Source organism: Enhydra lutris, unplaced genomic scaffold (genome assembly GCF_002288905.1).
Source record: "Enhydra lutris kenyoni isolate GAN:26980312 unplaced genomic scaffold, ASM228890v2 scaffoldscaffold56, whole genome shotgun sequence".
NCBI classification, from domain to species: Eukaryota; Metazoa; Chordata; class Mammalia; order Carnivora; family Mustelidae; genus Enhydra; species Enhydra lutris.
In genome coordinates, this window is record NW_019154140.1 from 1,338,049 (window position 1) to 1,353,484 (window position 15,436).

The following is a 15,436-nucleotide window of genomic DNA, read 5'->3' on the forward strand; positions in this document are numbered from 1 at the left end:
AAAACAGTCTAGAATTTGAGAGATATCTTGATTGATGATACAAATTGGGGACATAGTTGATGTTTCTCAGATATCAACTGAATGAGATCACTGAGGTCTGATATATTCTAGATACATTAAGAGAATGGGAAAAAAATGGGAGTACCAGAAAGGAAACTGAAAAAAAAGTGCTGAATGAGGAAGAAGGAACGCAGAATATGATGAAACAGAGGCCAACTGAAGAAAGTGTTTCAATGAAAATGGTACTTCTGGGGCACCTGGGTGGGTCAATTGGTTAAGCCTCTGCCTTAAACTCAGGTCATGATTCCAGGGTCTTGGGATTGAGTCCAGAGCAGTCCTCTGCTCAGTGGGGAGTTTGCTTCTCCCTCTCCCTCTGCCTGCTTCTCCCCCTGCTTGTGCTCTCTGTCAAATAAATGAAATCTTTAGACAAAAGAAGGAAAGAAAGAAAGAAAGAGAGAGAAAGAAAATGGTACTTCTGCCAAGGTCAAATAAGATGATGATTAGCAATTGGACACTGGAATTAAGAACACATGTCACTGGTAACCTTGACAAAAGAGTAACTGAAACAGAATATAGACAACTCTTTAAAGGAATTTTGCTGGAAATGATCCAGTAGAGTGAGAAAAAAATTGTTAAGAGGGAAGAATTGATGGAACAATGTCCTTTACTTACACGGGAGGGTATAGGATCTAGTACAAAATGAAGTACCTGGCTTTAGACGGAAGCTGTAGTAACATGGAGAAGCCAGAATTCAAGGGAGCAGACTCAGTTTTATAATATATTTGAGTTTAATGTTTGCATGATTCATCAGTGGTTCCAAAAAGCGAACTAACAGGGTATGGTGAATCATATCATCTTATACTATCACCTATAGTTCTCTATAATAGATTCACTATAATCTTGCCAGCATTGAGTTTCCTCTCATTTAAAAACAAAACAAACTACAAAAAAACCTTGCATTATATTAAAAAAAAAATGCACCCCTTCTGGTTTGATTTTCTTTCACTATCAATGAGGGTGTGCCTTTTTTTTGGAATAGAATTTTATTTAATATCTTTATAAATAATATGGCCAGAGTTCAAACTCTTTTCCAAATTTACAAAAAATTAAAAAAATAAAAATTCTGCCATTTTATAAAACACCTCTCAATTAATATTCATTTACCAAATTTGAGTGTCTACTATGATTAGTCACAGTACTAGGTGACAGAGATACTACAGTAGTAACAGAAATCATTTTGCCTTCAGAGTTTACATTCTAGAATTGTACTATTCAACATGGTAACCACTGGTCATTAATGGACAATGAACACTTGAGACATAGCAAGTTCAAATGGAGATGTGCTGTATGTGAAAAATACATACTACTTAGTAGGGAAAAAAATGTGTAATCTCACTAACATTCTCATACTAACTACATGTCCAGATGATAATATTTTGGATATATAGGGTTAAGTAAAACATATTATTAAATGGCTGGCTCAGTCAGTAGAACATGCAACTCTTGATCTCAGGGTTGTGAGTTCAATCCCCATACTGGGTGTAGAGATTACTTAAACTCTTTAAAGAATAAAAAAATAATAATCTTAAAAATTAAGTCATTTTCAAGGACTTTTTACTGCTTTTGTGGTTACTAGAAAACTTAAGATATGTGACTGCATTTTGTTTCTGTTCATATTGTTCTAAAAGATTAAAACAAAAACAACCCTTACTAATAGATTTTAAATGCTAAAGTACAGGCAAAGCTCAGGTCAGTTTTTGCTAATTTTCACAAATAAATTTTTTTAAACTTAGCTTAAACTCAAACTTAAACTCAAAGAAATTATTTCCTAAGATTTTATTTCTTTGACAGAGGCAGAGAGACTACAAGCAGGGAGAGCAGCAGGCAGAGGGAGAAACAGGCTCCCCGCTGAACAAGGAGCCTGACATGGGACTCGATCTCAGGACCCTGGGATCATGACCTGACCTGAAGGCAGATGCTTAACTGACAGAGACATGCAGGCACCCTACTCAAAATATTCTTTAAAAAAATAAAGAATGTAAGGGCACCTGGGTGGCTCAGTGGGTTAAAGCCCTCTGCGTTCAGCTCAGGTCATGATCCCAGGGCCCTGGGATCAAGCCCCACATCAGGCTCTCTGTTTAGCAGGAAGCCTGCTTTCTCCTCTCTCTCTCTCTCTCTGCCTACCTCTCTGCCTACTTGTGATCTCTGTCAAATAAATAAATAAAATCTTAAATACACACACACACACACACACACACACACACGTATATATAAATTAAAAAATAATAAAAATAATAAAGAATGTAAAGGTAGAAAAGAACCCTAAAGTAACAATATTCAGATGTGCCAGTCTCAAAAAATAGTCTTATTCTGCTAGTATGTATTAAGCTATACAAAAATTTTCATCCTTTTAATTAAAAAAATAAAATTATATTTTGCAACAACATGGATAAAGCTAGAAAGTATAATACTGAACAAAGTCAGTCAGTCAGGGTAGGCAAATATCATATGGTCTCACTCATATGTGGAATTTAAGAAACAAAACAAATGAGCAAAGGAAAAAAAGAGACAAACCAAGCAACAGAATATTAACTATAGAGAACAAACTGATGGCTACTGGAGGGAAGGTGGGTAGGAGGCTGGGGGATACAGGGGATGGGGATAGATTGAAAAAAAAAAAGGAAAGAAAATGGTTTTTTATTTTTTCAAGGTATTTTGCCTGTAAAATGATATAGTGGTTACCTTGATTTTATAATCTAAATAAAATTCAAAGAACCTAATAAAAAAATAAAATATAACAATCTGACATTTACTTTGATGCCTGAGGTACACTAGCTTTTTGTCCACAATTTAATGCCCCTTGGAGTAAACTAAATTACACTTAACTAGCAAAATGGGCTAAGTGGTTATTTACTATGAAGTTAAAACTCATTACTTAACACACTTATATTTCAGAAGTCTGTGCGCTAATCTCTGCATAAGTACATTACTATGAAATAAACAGCTATAAAGAAGGAGGTGGATCTAATGTATTGATAAGGAAAAATCACATTATGTGGAAAAAGGCAAGTTGTAGAAGTGTGCAAAGTAGGATCCAATACCTTTGGATATCCATACCTTTGTTGTGTCTTATAATGTACATAGCAAAAGACTTCATATACTTTAAGTATACTTAACATACAGTGTTCGGTAGTTTCAAGTACACAGTATAGAGATTCAACAATTCTATACATTACTCAGGGCTCATTGCAGTATGTGTACTTTTAATTCCCTTTATCAATTTCATCCATTCCCCCCATCCACTTCCCTTCTGGTAAGCACTAGTTCATTACCTGTACTTAAGAGCCTAGATTTCTTTTTTTTCTCTTTTTTATTCATTTGTTACTTCTTAAATTGCACATATGAGTGAAATCGTATGGTATTTTTCTTCTCTCACTTATTTCACTTAGCATTATAACCTCTGCTTCTATCCATGTTGCTGCAAATGGCAAGATCTCATTCTTTTTCATAGCTGAGCAATATTCCATCGTGTATATGTACAGATATTTCTTCTATATATCTATAATCTCTGTATCTTTATATATCACATCTTCTTTATCCATTTCTATAGATGGACATGCTGGGTTGCTGCCATATCTTAGCTGTTGTAAATAATGCTGCAATAAATATAGGGGTGTATCCATCTTTTCAAATTAGTGTTTTCATCTTTTTTGGTAAATACTCAAGTACTGGGATTACTGAATCGTATGGTAATTCTATTTTTAAATTTCTGGGGGACCGCCATACTATTTTCCACAGTGACTGCAACAGCTTGCTTTCTCACCAACAGTACACAAGGTTTCCTTTTTCTCCACATCCTCACCAAGACTTATTTCTTGTGTTTTTTTATTTTAGCCATTCTAACAGGTGTAGGGTGACATTTTATTATGGTCTTAACTTCCATTTCCATGATTAGTGATGTTAAGCATCTTTTCATGTTGTCTGTTTTATCTGTTTGTCTTTGGAAAAATGTCTATTCTGTTCCTCTGCCTATTATTTAACTGGATTATTTGGTTCTTTGGTGTTGAGTTACTAAGTTCTTCTTGCATTTTGGACATTAACTCCTTATCGGATATATCACCAGCAAATGATCTTCTCCATCAGGCTGCCTTTTGTTTTGTGATGTTTCCCTTCACTGTGCAAACACTTTTTACTTTGGTATAGTCCCAGTAGTTTAATTGTGCTTTTGTTTCCCTTGCCTTAGGAGACATATCTAGAAAAATGTTTCTGTAGCTGATGTCAGAGATTAAGATCTATGTTTTCTTCTGGGAGTTTTATGGTTTCATGCCTCACATTTAGGTCTTTAATCCATTTTTTGTGTGTGTGGTGTTAAGAAAGTAGTCCAGTTCATTCTTTTGCATGTAGCTGTCCATTTTCCCAACACCATTTGTTGAAGAGATGGTCTTTTCCCCGTTATATATTCTTGCCTCTTTGGTCATAAATTAATTGGCCATATAAATGTGGACTTAATTCTAGGCTCTCTATTCTGTTCTATGGATCTCTTATTTCTGTGCCAGCACCATACTGTTTTGTTTACTAAAACTTTGTCGTGTATCTTGAAATCTTGGACCGTGGTACCTCCAACTCTGTTTTTCTTTCTCTAGATTTGAGTATTTGGGGTCTTTTGTGGTTCCATACAAATTTTAGGATTGTTCTAGTTCTGTGAAAAATGCTACTGGTATTTTAATAGGGATTGTATTACTTCACATACTTTTTTTTAAAAAAGATTTTATTTATTTATTTGAGAGAGACAGAGTGAGAGAGAGCAAGAGAGGGGAGAAAGTCAGAGGGAGAAGCAGACTCCCCATGGAGCTGGGAACCCGATGCAGGACTCAATCCCTGGACCCTGGGATCATGACCTGAGCTGAAGGCAGTCGCTTAACCAACTGAACCACCCAGGCACCCTATTTCACACAATTTTAATTCTCCTGTATTATTTGAATTTTTGTTTCAATGGGGACATTTTGTAACTTACAAAAGATTTAATTGAAAATGTGATAAAATTGCTAATATTTATTATACATTTTCATCATGAATTTAAAAGAACTGCTTCTTGGAAGCAGTCATCACTTCAATAATCTTTTAACACCCTTAATATTGTGACTAGAAAACCCATTGTATAAATAATATAATATGTAAAATTGTAAACTGTGAGATCATAACAATACAGAGAACTTTGAAAGCAAAATTATACCCTGGCACAGAAAAGGTGCTTAGCTTGAATCTGAAATGTGATCCCCCTGGAAATTATAATAAATACTTGGGCCAGTAAAATAATGTATGGTCTGTTGCCTATCCAGTAGCTATCTCCCAAGCTCCCAACCCTTTTACCCAACCTTTTTTTTTTTTTTTTTAAATACTAAAAGTCTTTTTTTTTTAAGACTTTATTTATTTGACAGAGATCACAAGTAGGCAGAGAGGCAGGCAGAGAGAGAGGAAGGGAAGCAGGCTCCCCACTGAGCAGAGAGCCCGACATGGGGTTTGATCCCAGGACCCTGAGATCATGACCTGAGCCGAAGGCAGCAGCCTTAACCCACTGAGCCACCCAGGCGCCCCTACCTAACCAACTTCTAACATAACCCTGATGTGTTCCTTTTCCTCCAAGCAGCCATTCTTCAAGGGAAACCATCTCTAAGTTTAGGGCAAATCTTCATGGTCTGAGTCAACTGTTAGTTTTATCGCCTTAGCAAAGTGACTGTTTTAGGCACAGATATTATATGGCTATGAGAGCAAGCAGAACCTTTCTCTTACAAAAAAGGAATATACTTCTGCCTGTGGTTGTGATTGCAATCTGAATGTTAGCTGTCACTCTATGGCCATGTGGTGAGACCAAGCTCACATGGTGAGAATGGTAATGGAAAAACAGATAGTACTTAACTTCCTGAGGACACTGATCGGCTGCAGAAATACTCCAGAAACAGCCCACTGCCTAGGCTCCTGGTTATCAGGCATCCCAAACCTAAACATTCCAAAATTGTTTTTGATTGTTAGAATAGTTCAGACACACCATTTGAAGAAATTAAACATTTATGGAGTATATGTTTATTTAGAAACAGCAATACAGTTTCTCAAGAAAAAGATGACTTGAACTCCACCAATACAGAACAAAGCAACTTTCCATTATTCTCAGGTTACATCCAAATCTATAACCTTATTCCCCTTTAATAAATTTTAAGATACACAAAATACTTGGAGAAGATACCAAAATTAATCTAAAATCATATTTTAAGGTAAAAAGCAGTTTAAAGGTAGTGATTTCTACATATCACAGTACACCAACAGGCCTTCCTGCAGTTTTAGAATCATTACCACTCAAGATATTAATATATTTATGCAAAATGCCTGTGAAAAATTGAAACACCTGCAACCTTTTCCAGTTTTTGATTTCAGGAACAGGTGCAAGCCGCAATCTTCACAGATCTTCTGTTATAACATCCATCAAAAACCATTGGTCCAGCTCTCAAATACTGACAATGCATATTGCATGTGGGTTCTGATAAGTCTTGAATGGATGACATATTCTACAGGTATACAACAAGCCCTGAATTACTTTTGCATAACATTCCAATATTCCCTGAAGAGATTTTATACAAAGTTGAAAACAGCTATTTGCCATCATAGTCAAAGTCAGTTTACTTTTTAAGTGGAATATAACACTGATGTGTTCCCTTTATGTTTTATAAGGACTTACTATGGTATTATGTGAGTGAATATGCTCATAAATTCAGATTGTATATATAAACCAAACATAAGCAAATGCTCCACATCAGTTCTTAAGTTTGATATTAAAAATCCTGACCACAGACCCTCCAAACAGCATTCACAGTATTGGTAGAAGGAGAAATTTTCACTTCTTCTTTTTTCCCTATTTTTTCAAAGGCACTCTTTTGTTTAAAAACCGAGTTTACAGAAAATTCTAAAGAAATAATCCTTTTAGACATTTGGAATTATTGGTAGAGATGAGGTTACAATACATTGTTTTCCATTTAAAAGTAAAATTGACAATTTTTAATCAATTTTAAATTGCCTAGTCCAACATGCTATTCCACATTCTTCTCATGTTCTTTAACTCCTAGACATCTGAATTAATATCATACTCATTTCAGTTTTAAAAGAAAACATTCCTGTGCCACCTCTTAGACTTAAGTTTATATAACTTGATTTTAGAAATCTGATTTCCTGTTCAGTGAATTAGGAAACAGCAAACACCAGAACAACTTAGCCAGACTTTAAGAGGCATAAAAGGTTGCTTTGGCAATGTAAAAAGGATAACTGTTAAAGTACAAATCATTAATCTACTTTTATTAAATATTAAAATGCAGTAAGGCAATTGTTTTAAGACACTTGAAAGTACATTTAATAAATGGATAACTGGCCCGATACCTGACATATTGCACCACTACTATCCTTCTCTATTTACTCTAAGGAATCAAAAAAGCTATTTAAAAAACAGATCCATGATCTTTCTAAAATACTTGAAGAGGTTCTGATTACTATTAACGTATTTATTACTTAGAATACAAACTTCTCAAAGACACTGAACAGTATCTTTTCAGGCTTTTCCCTTCAATGTGTTTCTCCTGTCTTCCTATTCCCTTGAATCCATTTATAACAGTTCAACTGAAAGTATGCCTACTGAAGAATCAAAAGATATGATTTACTGTGTAAGCTTTTACTGTGTAAGCTGCCATCCAAGGCAGGGCAGTGATTCCCAAATCTGGCTTCGTATCAGTATCATCTGGAAAACTGCTGTAATAGATTCCTGGGGCCCCTTCAGACCTAATCAAACCATCCCCTCCACCCCAGTCTCCCCTGTGAATCCATGTGGTTAGTCTTGCATAATCCAACAACTGGCATGACTAAACCAACAACATTAAAAGGAGGGTATCTGTCATCATGTTTCCATAGGTCTTTGCTCACAAACTGGGATCCAGTAAAGAAATAAAATGTTGAATCATTATCACTAAATTTAGATCAGTGAGTAAAGTGACTGGAACAGGACTCTAGTATTGAGGAATCAAACCAAAGTAGCTATGCTACTTGCCTCCATGAAAGCCAGCACCCTTCCTGACCCCGGAGTGCCTCACGAACTGAAACCAGAAGGCAGGCAGACAGTGGCACAGGGTGGGGGGCCTACAATTCAAAAAGTGACAGTTTCCACAGCATTTCTCTCCACCTCCACTTCTCGATTTTCCCATTCTCATTCCATCTTTTCTCTTACTCTGCCTTTTTGCCATTCTTACTTTTATTCCCTTCTCTATCCTTACTCCCTTACTTTCTCACTTTCTCTCTTTTCCTTCTTTTTTTTTTTATCATTCATTTATAATCACTCCTTTCTTCTCTGCTTTCTCTTCCTTAAAAACTCCTCCTTACATAATATAAGCAAATTCTTACTGAATGTCAGAAAACATTCAGGAAACAGAATGATCTGTATAGGAGGCAAAACAGAACTCAACACTAATGCTCTTGTGTGGCATGTATCAGTCATGTAGAACGCATTTAACTCCATTATCTCTGTTGGGTCAAGTTACTTTCTGACTTATGACTTCTGAGACTCATGAGGTTGGAACAGCATATTGATTGTTTACAATCCTAAGGCACAGAGAAGGTGAACAGATATGCCTGAGGTCCCAAACCAAGAATAGAATCCAGGTATAATACACAGACTTGTTTTCTTGCCATTATACCAGTAACATCTGACAGGAGGCAAGAACGAAAGAGCAATGAGTAAGCGGTAATAGTATTATTTCAGGTTCTAAAGTGTCTAAAAGATAACTGGGTTACCTTATACATTATGAACTATTCTTCACAAGGGGAAAAAAAAGTTCTGCATTGCTTTAAAATGCAAATCACAATATATATTTTCTAAAGGTTTCCAAGTTCTTTTAATGGCTACTTCATACAAATAAAGTCTGACTACATTTTAAAGTCATTCAACTTTGGTAATACTGCAGCCCAGAGATAGCTGAGGTTGTTCTAACACAAAGATTCAAAGAATACATAATGTAACTTATATAAACTGCATAGATACACTGTTTTATGAAAAGAAATATAATATATTCTCTAAGTTGTTATATATATTTAACCTCATTAATGCTGAGAACAGCATTTCTTAGGAATTCACAAAGAAAAAGTTACCGTATCTAAGGATAAATTCAGAAAACTCATTTTACTATTATTATGGATTTTCTATGAATCCTAAATTTTAGATAAATATAGTCCCTAAGTAGAAAGTTTTCACCATATCCCAATTTATGGTAAAATGCCCAATTAGGTCAGGTCTGAATAAAACCAGACGAAAAACCTTCTAACTGATCCACAAAGTGGAGTGTGTGACAGTGAAATAAGCCACAACATGAGACCAGAGATACAGAGTCCAGTTGAATTAAATCATGACCACAATCTACATAGCCCCACCCCCATTATTAGAGCCCATGGGGCGGAGATTCTCTGTTCACTGAGGAAATTAAACCTAAGAAACTTACTAATAATATAAATCCATATCTTGCTAATAACCCCCGTTCCTCTAGTATTTCAGAATCACATTTATAATCTACTAACTGTGCCAAGAATTATGGTATCCTAACTTCAACCTTCAACTTGGCAAAATGATTCCCAGTAGTTCCCAAACTAGCTTACATCAAAATCATCTGAGATGCTTATTAAAAATAGAATCATAATATGACTTATTTTTGTACCCTAATCTAACATTGGAGACAACTAAGGAAGTTTGCTTAAGAATGTAAAGTAAATGAAGTCAAAGGAGGTATGATGTCATCGTAGTTACCAAAGTACTCATAGCAGTAAAATAACAGACTATCTGGCATTTTCTTTAATATACTTCAGTGAAGGGAAAAGGAATAGATGACACAAATACAGTAAGATATTTAAGTGTTTGATCTGGGCAATGAGTACCACTGTACTGTTCTATTTTTACGTAGTTTTTAAATCTCTTCATTAAAAAACAATTGCAGCCCCTCTCCTAGACACAGTGTCCAAGAAGTCTAACGGGAAGCCCAGGGATCCATGCTCAACGAGCCCCCCATCGAGAGTCTAATCTAGACAGGCAAAGTTCTCTTTTGGAGACCATTAGAAATGATCTGATAACTATCCTCCAAACTTCAAAATCCTAGGATTCTCATTTTCTACTCAGTGAACTCAATGTCAGCACAGTTCACAAGTGCTTATATTCACCATGGCATTCTGCCAAAGACATACAGATTGTGTTCTCTAAAAGCATCCGTTCAAAGAGCGCTCTAATTTGCCTTTTTTACACGTTCCTCTCTCAATTTGCCCTGATTGAACTGCAAAAGACAGGGGACAACTGCACTGACCATGTCTTTCTGTGTATGCCACGTCTCCACAGAGGACACTATAAAGCCAATCACCACTTTTTTCACATAAGTGTTTTTTTTTTTCTTCATGATTTTTCCTTTTCTAATTAAGCATTAAGATATCAAAAAAGGAAAAAGAATAACCACATAGCACTTAATAAAATCAGATATATGGCACAGCATAGTACATGCCAAGTACTCAGAATCTAGTTATGTTAGAGAGAGCAGTCAAGAACACTAAGAAAAGTAATATTTTTCTTCTCTTTGAGATTAAAAAAATGTCTTAAGTGATATTCAAAAAAAAGGAAGATATGCACATTATCAAAACTACTTTTTCTATATTCAGATATAACAATCTTCTTAATCCAAATCATCCACAAAAGTTGTCTAACGGACTTAAAAGTAAGGCTCTCTACATTTGCTTCTTCAAAAATATCTTGCAAAACATTTTGAGGTAGAAGAAAAAAGTTTAAATGGATCACTTTTTTCTGCTTCATTGTAACTAAAATTACTGTTCACAGGAAATATATAGCTTATGTCTTTTGGTCCATCACATTTTCCACAATCATGTTAAGTATACTAGTTCCGTTCTCACTTTATGATCAGCGTATTTTTTGCTTCCAGAATGCCCAGTAAAGCTGAAAATTTTCATTTAAAGTGATGAAAATTTCCAAAAATATCTGTTTAACAATCTCAGATCTGAGTTTGGCAACACAGGTTAACATATACAAATGAAAATACTACATTTCACAAACACATACAGACTAAAACTCCTAACATTTTTATGGTTTTCCCACGTTCTTATATAGCTCAATTTTAAACATGCAGCTTACTTATAATCTAACTTTAAACATGATTGTCACAGGAATATTTTTAAACAGAGATGAAATGTATAAAGGCACACATCGATTGTCAATGGTTACATCAGTTACATCACATTGCATTAGAAACAGAACATATTCTGTTTCTGTAAACTTTCTGTCACACATTTAAAGTGAGGTTAGTGCTGACATAAAATTATTGCTATACTCACAGTTTGAGTGTTTTCACTGTGTATGAGGTACATTTTCTCCATCCATACACCCCTACTGTTCCTACTCACTTGAGAAGAGTCAACCAAAGTCTGTAGGCTACAAACCATTCAAAAATATTTCATCAATACTGGACTGACAGCAAATAGCATTACAAAACATCAGAGATCAAAATGTCTTCTTGTTGGAGTCCAAGACTTTAATTTACTCTTCATTACATGAATATATGCTCATTTAACTTCTTCAGGAGAAACAATTATTCTGTAGATGAATAATTCCTTCCTGATACTTCATCCAAGACCATTCCTTCATGCATGTCCTCTGATATTTTGTTGTTTTAATTCACTTGATTTAATGGTTACCAAGGATCACCTTTCCTTTGGAGGTCTATCATAACGGTCCTGTATGCTTTTTGTTAGCTGTTTGATAAATATTTTGTAAATTTTTCCACAGTACGTATGGACTGTCTTTTGTAGTTCCAGTTCTAAAGGTTTTAATAAGGAACGGATGTTGTTATCTTTAAAAGAACACTAGAGAAAGAAAATAAAAAGACAAACATACATATAAAAATTCAATTATTCTGCAAACTTCTTCAATTTAATATTTATGACTTCCACTTAGTCTCACAAAAAGTACATATGCTCAACAAATAATTTCAATGAATTAAATGGATGTATGATCTCACATGAGAGGAGGAAGAAAGACACAGTAAATCACTGAGGGCATCAGGGAAAGTTTTTGAGAGAAGAGGTAATGGAGGCATGGCATTCCAAGCCAAGGCAAGTACACCTTCAAGACCAGGGAAGGCCTAGAGACACCGACTGGTGTGAGATGATGACCAAAAGCTCTGAAGGTGTAGATCTGAGAGACTCTAAAGAAAGCCAAAATTCACTCCAATAATAGTGTTGAGGCTAGGCTACAAAGAATTCAGAGAGAGGCATGGAGTGGGAGGAATGAATGCAAAATGACAGCACAGTTCAGGGTTTCCCAAAGAACCCTAATTATATAAAGTGGTCCCGTGGGTAAATGCATTTGGGAGCTGCTCCACATCATGACTCTTTATGGGAACTCACACCGGCACATGAAAAGCTGTAAACAGTGAAATGAAAAACACATGTGTTCCATGTTGTTTGGCCCACTGGTTCCAAAATATATTTTGACCAGAGTCCTTTTTTACTGTGTAAAATACTGTGCAGCAGTTACTAACTGGAAAGAAATTGTGACTTTATTGTTTTCAACCAGCTATATTTTTTGATTTGGTATTTACAACTAGGCATATTTTCAATTAGAAAGATATATGGGGCTTAAAAATGGAGGAGTTTTGTGAAAGTTTAAAGTCAGTGAAAAATGCAAGCTCCTGAAAGAAATGCAGCACCTGAAATCTCTGAGGGTTCAAATGACCTAAGGTGAACCCCAAGGTTCACTATCATGACACTGAGGGAGAAGAAAGGAAAATACCACTTGAATCACAAATAGTAAATCTATGGGAAACCATAGCCAATCTTTGGAGAACAGGATGAACTTAGACGATAATCTGTAACATGGCTTTTATCAATGTAAAGATGTAAAGAGATGCTGAACTTCAGTATCTCTTCAGGAAGAAAACTATGAGCATTAACTGCATGAAACCATCACTCTTGGGGTGATTTTTTAAACTCAATCACATACACTGAGGATAAATATTGTTTAGAAGATTAAAAACAAAAAGAGGAGCAGATGCTTAACTGAATGTAATGAAAACAGTACTGACTGGCATGGTGGTATCTGGGAGAAACAAAAGCTGGATTGGTTGGGGTTTTTGTTTTTTGGTTTTTTTTTAAGTGCTGTATATAGATATGGCAAAATTTATTTGGGGTTAAAAACAGCAGCCATGTTGAAAAAGGTAGGTTTTATCAAGTAACACCATCAAATAACATCTCAATGTGTCAAAAACCATCTTTGGACAACTGTGGTTGAGAGGCCAATAATAATGGGAAGACCAAACTACGATCATTTTCTTACTAAGCAATGGAAATACAATGACAACATGAAGTGACTGGGTGATGGGTGTTAAGGAGGACACGTGTTGGGATGAGCACTGAGTATTATAATGCAACTAACGAATCGATGAACACTACAACAAAAACTTATGATGTACTCTATGTTGGCTAACTGAACATAATGAACTAAAAAAAATTTTTTAATAAAAATGACAGTATTACAAAGGTGTTTAAAAGTTGATTTCCAGAAATATGAAGTACTTGATACTCAGTTCATTCATTTTCATGTTTTAAAAACCCCAGTGTTTGTGGTTAAAAAAATTTTTGTGGTTGCCTGGCTAGCTCAGTAGGAGAAGCATGCAAATCTTGATCTCAGGGTCATGAGTTTGAGCCCCATGCTGGGTGTAGATTACTTAAGTAAATAAATAATTTAAAAAAAAAATTTTTTTTCCCTAAGAAAGTATTTTGAAGAAGGTTTTTCTGAAATAAAAACAGTGTCTCATGAATTAGAGCTCTTTTAGTCCACCGTATAACACAACAAATTTGACCTTTCAGGGACAAGATGATAAATTACCAAAATTGCCACCCATATAAATAGAGCCTGAAGTCATGGCACATTCTGGCATTCACATATCTGCAGCGCTGCAGAGCTGTGCAGGACATAACTTGAATCTAGGTGCTCCCCTTCCCAGAGGCCACATGTGGCCTTACCTGACTGGAGGCCTTTTTCCACCCTGTATGGTTTGCCTGACTTACTTTCACTTCTCCTTCTCTGCCTGGTACTCATCCTTATAGCTCAGTTCAGATGTCAGTACTTCTGGGAAGCTTTTCCTGATACAGTTAATCACTCCTTCACTGGCACAGTGCACGAACTTTTTTTTTTTTTTTTTTTAATTTTATTTTTTATAAACATATAATATATTTATATCCCCAGGGGTACAGGTCTGTGAATCGCCAGGTTTACACACTTCACAGCACTCACCATAGCACATACCCTCCCCAATGTCCATAATCCCCCCCCCCCTCCCAACCCCCCTCCCCCCATTAACCCTCAGTTTGTTTTGTGAGATTAAGAGTCACTTATGGTTTGTCTCCCTCCCAATCCCATCTTGTTTCATTTGCACGAACTTTTAAAAAGGTCATGCTTTACACATAAAACTGTCAGTTGAAAGGCAGCAAATTAAGTATTGAGGTTAAGATGACTACAATTAGATAATCTGAGGCATTTTCAAAGAATACATGTTTTAAAAATAAGGCAGAATAGCAGTTCAATCCAATAAATGCTGAGAGCCAACTATATACAAGAAGGTACAACATTACACCCTAAACCACAATTTCACTTTCCCTGCGGCCAACTGCAGTCTGGGAGCAGATAATCCTCCTCCTAACATATTGTCACGAGGTCTACGGTAACCTAACGCTAGGTTACAATGCCTACCATTCACCTCACTTCATCTCCTCACAGAGGCATTTTATCATCTCACATCATCACAAGAAGGGTGCATATAGGACAATAAACTATTCTGAGAGAGACCACATTCACATAACTTTTATTACAATATATTGTTACAACTATTCTACTTGATTATTAGGTATTATTCCTTAATCTCTTATGTGTCTAAATTATAAATTAAACTTTATCAAAGTTATGTACGTATAGGAAGAAAACATAGTACATACAGGGTTCAGTACTATCTGTAGTTTCAGACATCCACTGGGGGGCTTGGAATGTGTCCCCCATGGACAAGAGGGGAAAGACCAAAGCACAGAGGGAAACACTCAGGACAACTCCCTTGCAGAGATAGTTATGCAAATATAAGCAGGATATGAAGTAAATCAAAGTTAACACAGAACCACCAAGAAATGTAATTCAGAATGAAATACATGAAGCAGAAAATACCTTATAGAGCAATAAAATGTTTTATTCCCATTTTACATCTGCAATTTTAATCTTAATATTTTTATTCACTCAACAACTAATATTTAACAAATATGTATGGACTGTAAAACTTGATTTGCTGGAAGACACAGCCATGCATTTACATTTTAAAGA

The 15,436-nt window shown here is 35.5% G+C and overlaps 1 protein-coding gene across 2 annotated transcripts in view; it reads right to left on the reverse strand.

The window, feature by feature from the left end:
* Positions 1 to 6,054: 6,054 nt before the first annotated feature.
* The window catches only part of LOC111157986 (glucoside xylosyltransferase 1), a 59,406-nt gene continuing 50,024 nt past the window's right edge, over positions 6,055 to 15,436 (reverse strand). Inside the window, exon 7 of one of the 2 annotated variants that reach the window (XM_022519761.1) lies at positions 6,055 to 11,934. In XM_022519761.1, the coding sequence (XP_022375469.1) occupies positions 11,773 to 11,934 (162 nt within the window). In that variant the 3' untranslated portion in view covers positions 6,055 to 11,772. The remainder of the gene's footprint in view (positions 11,935 to 15,436) is intronic. The other variant, XM_022519760.1, reaches the window with a different exon arrangement.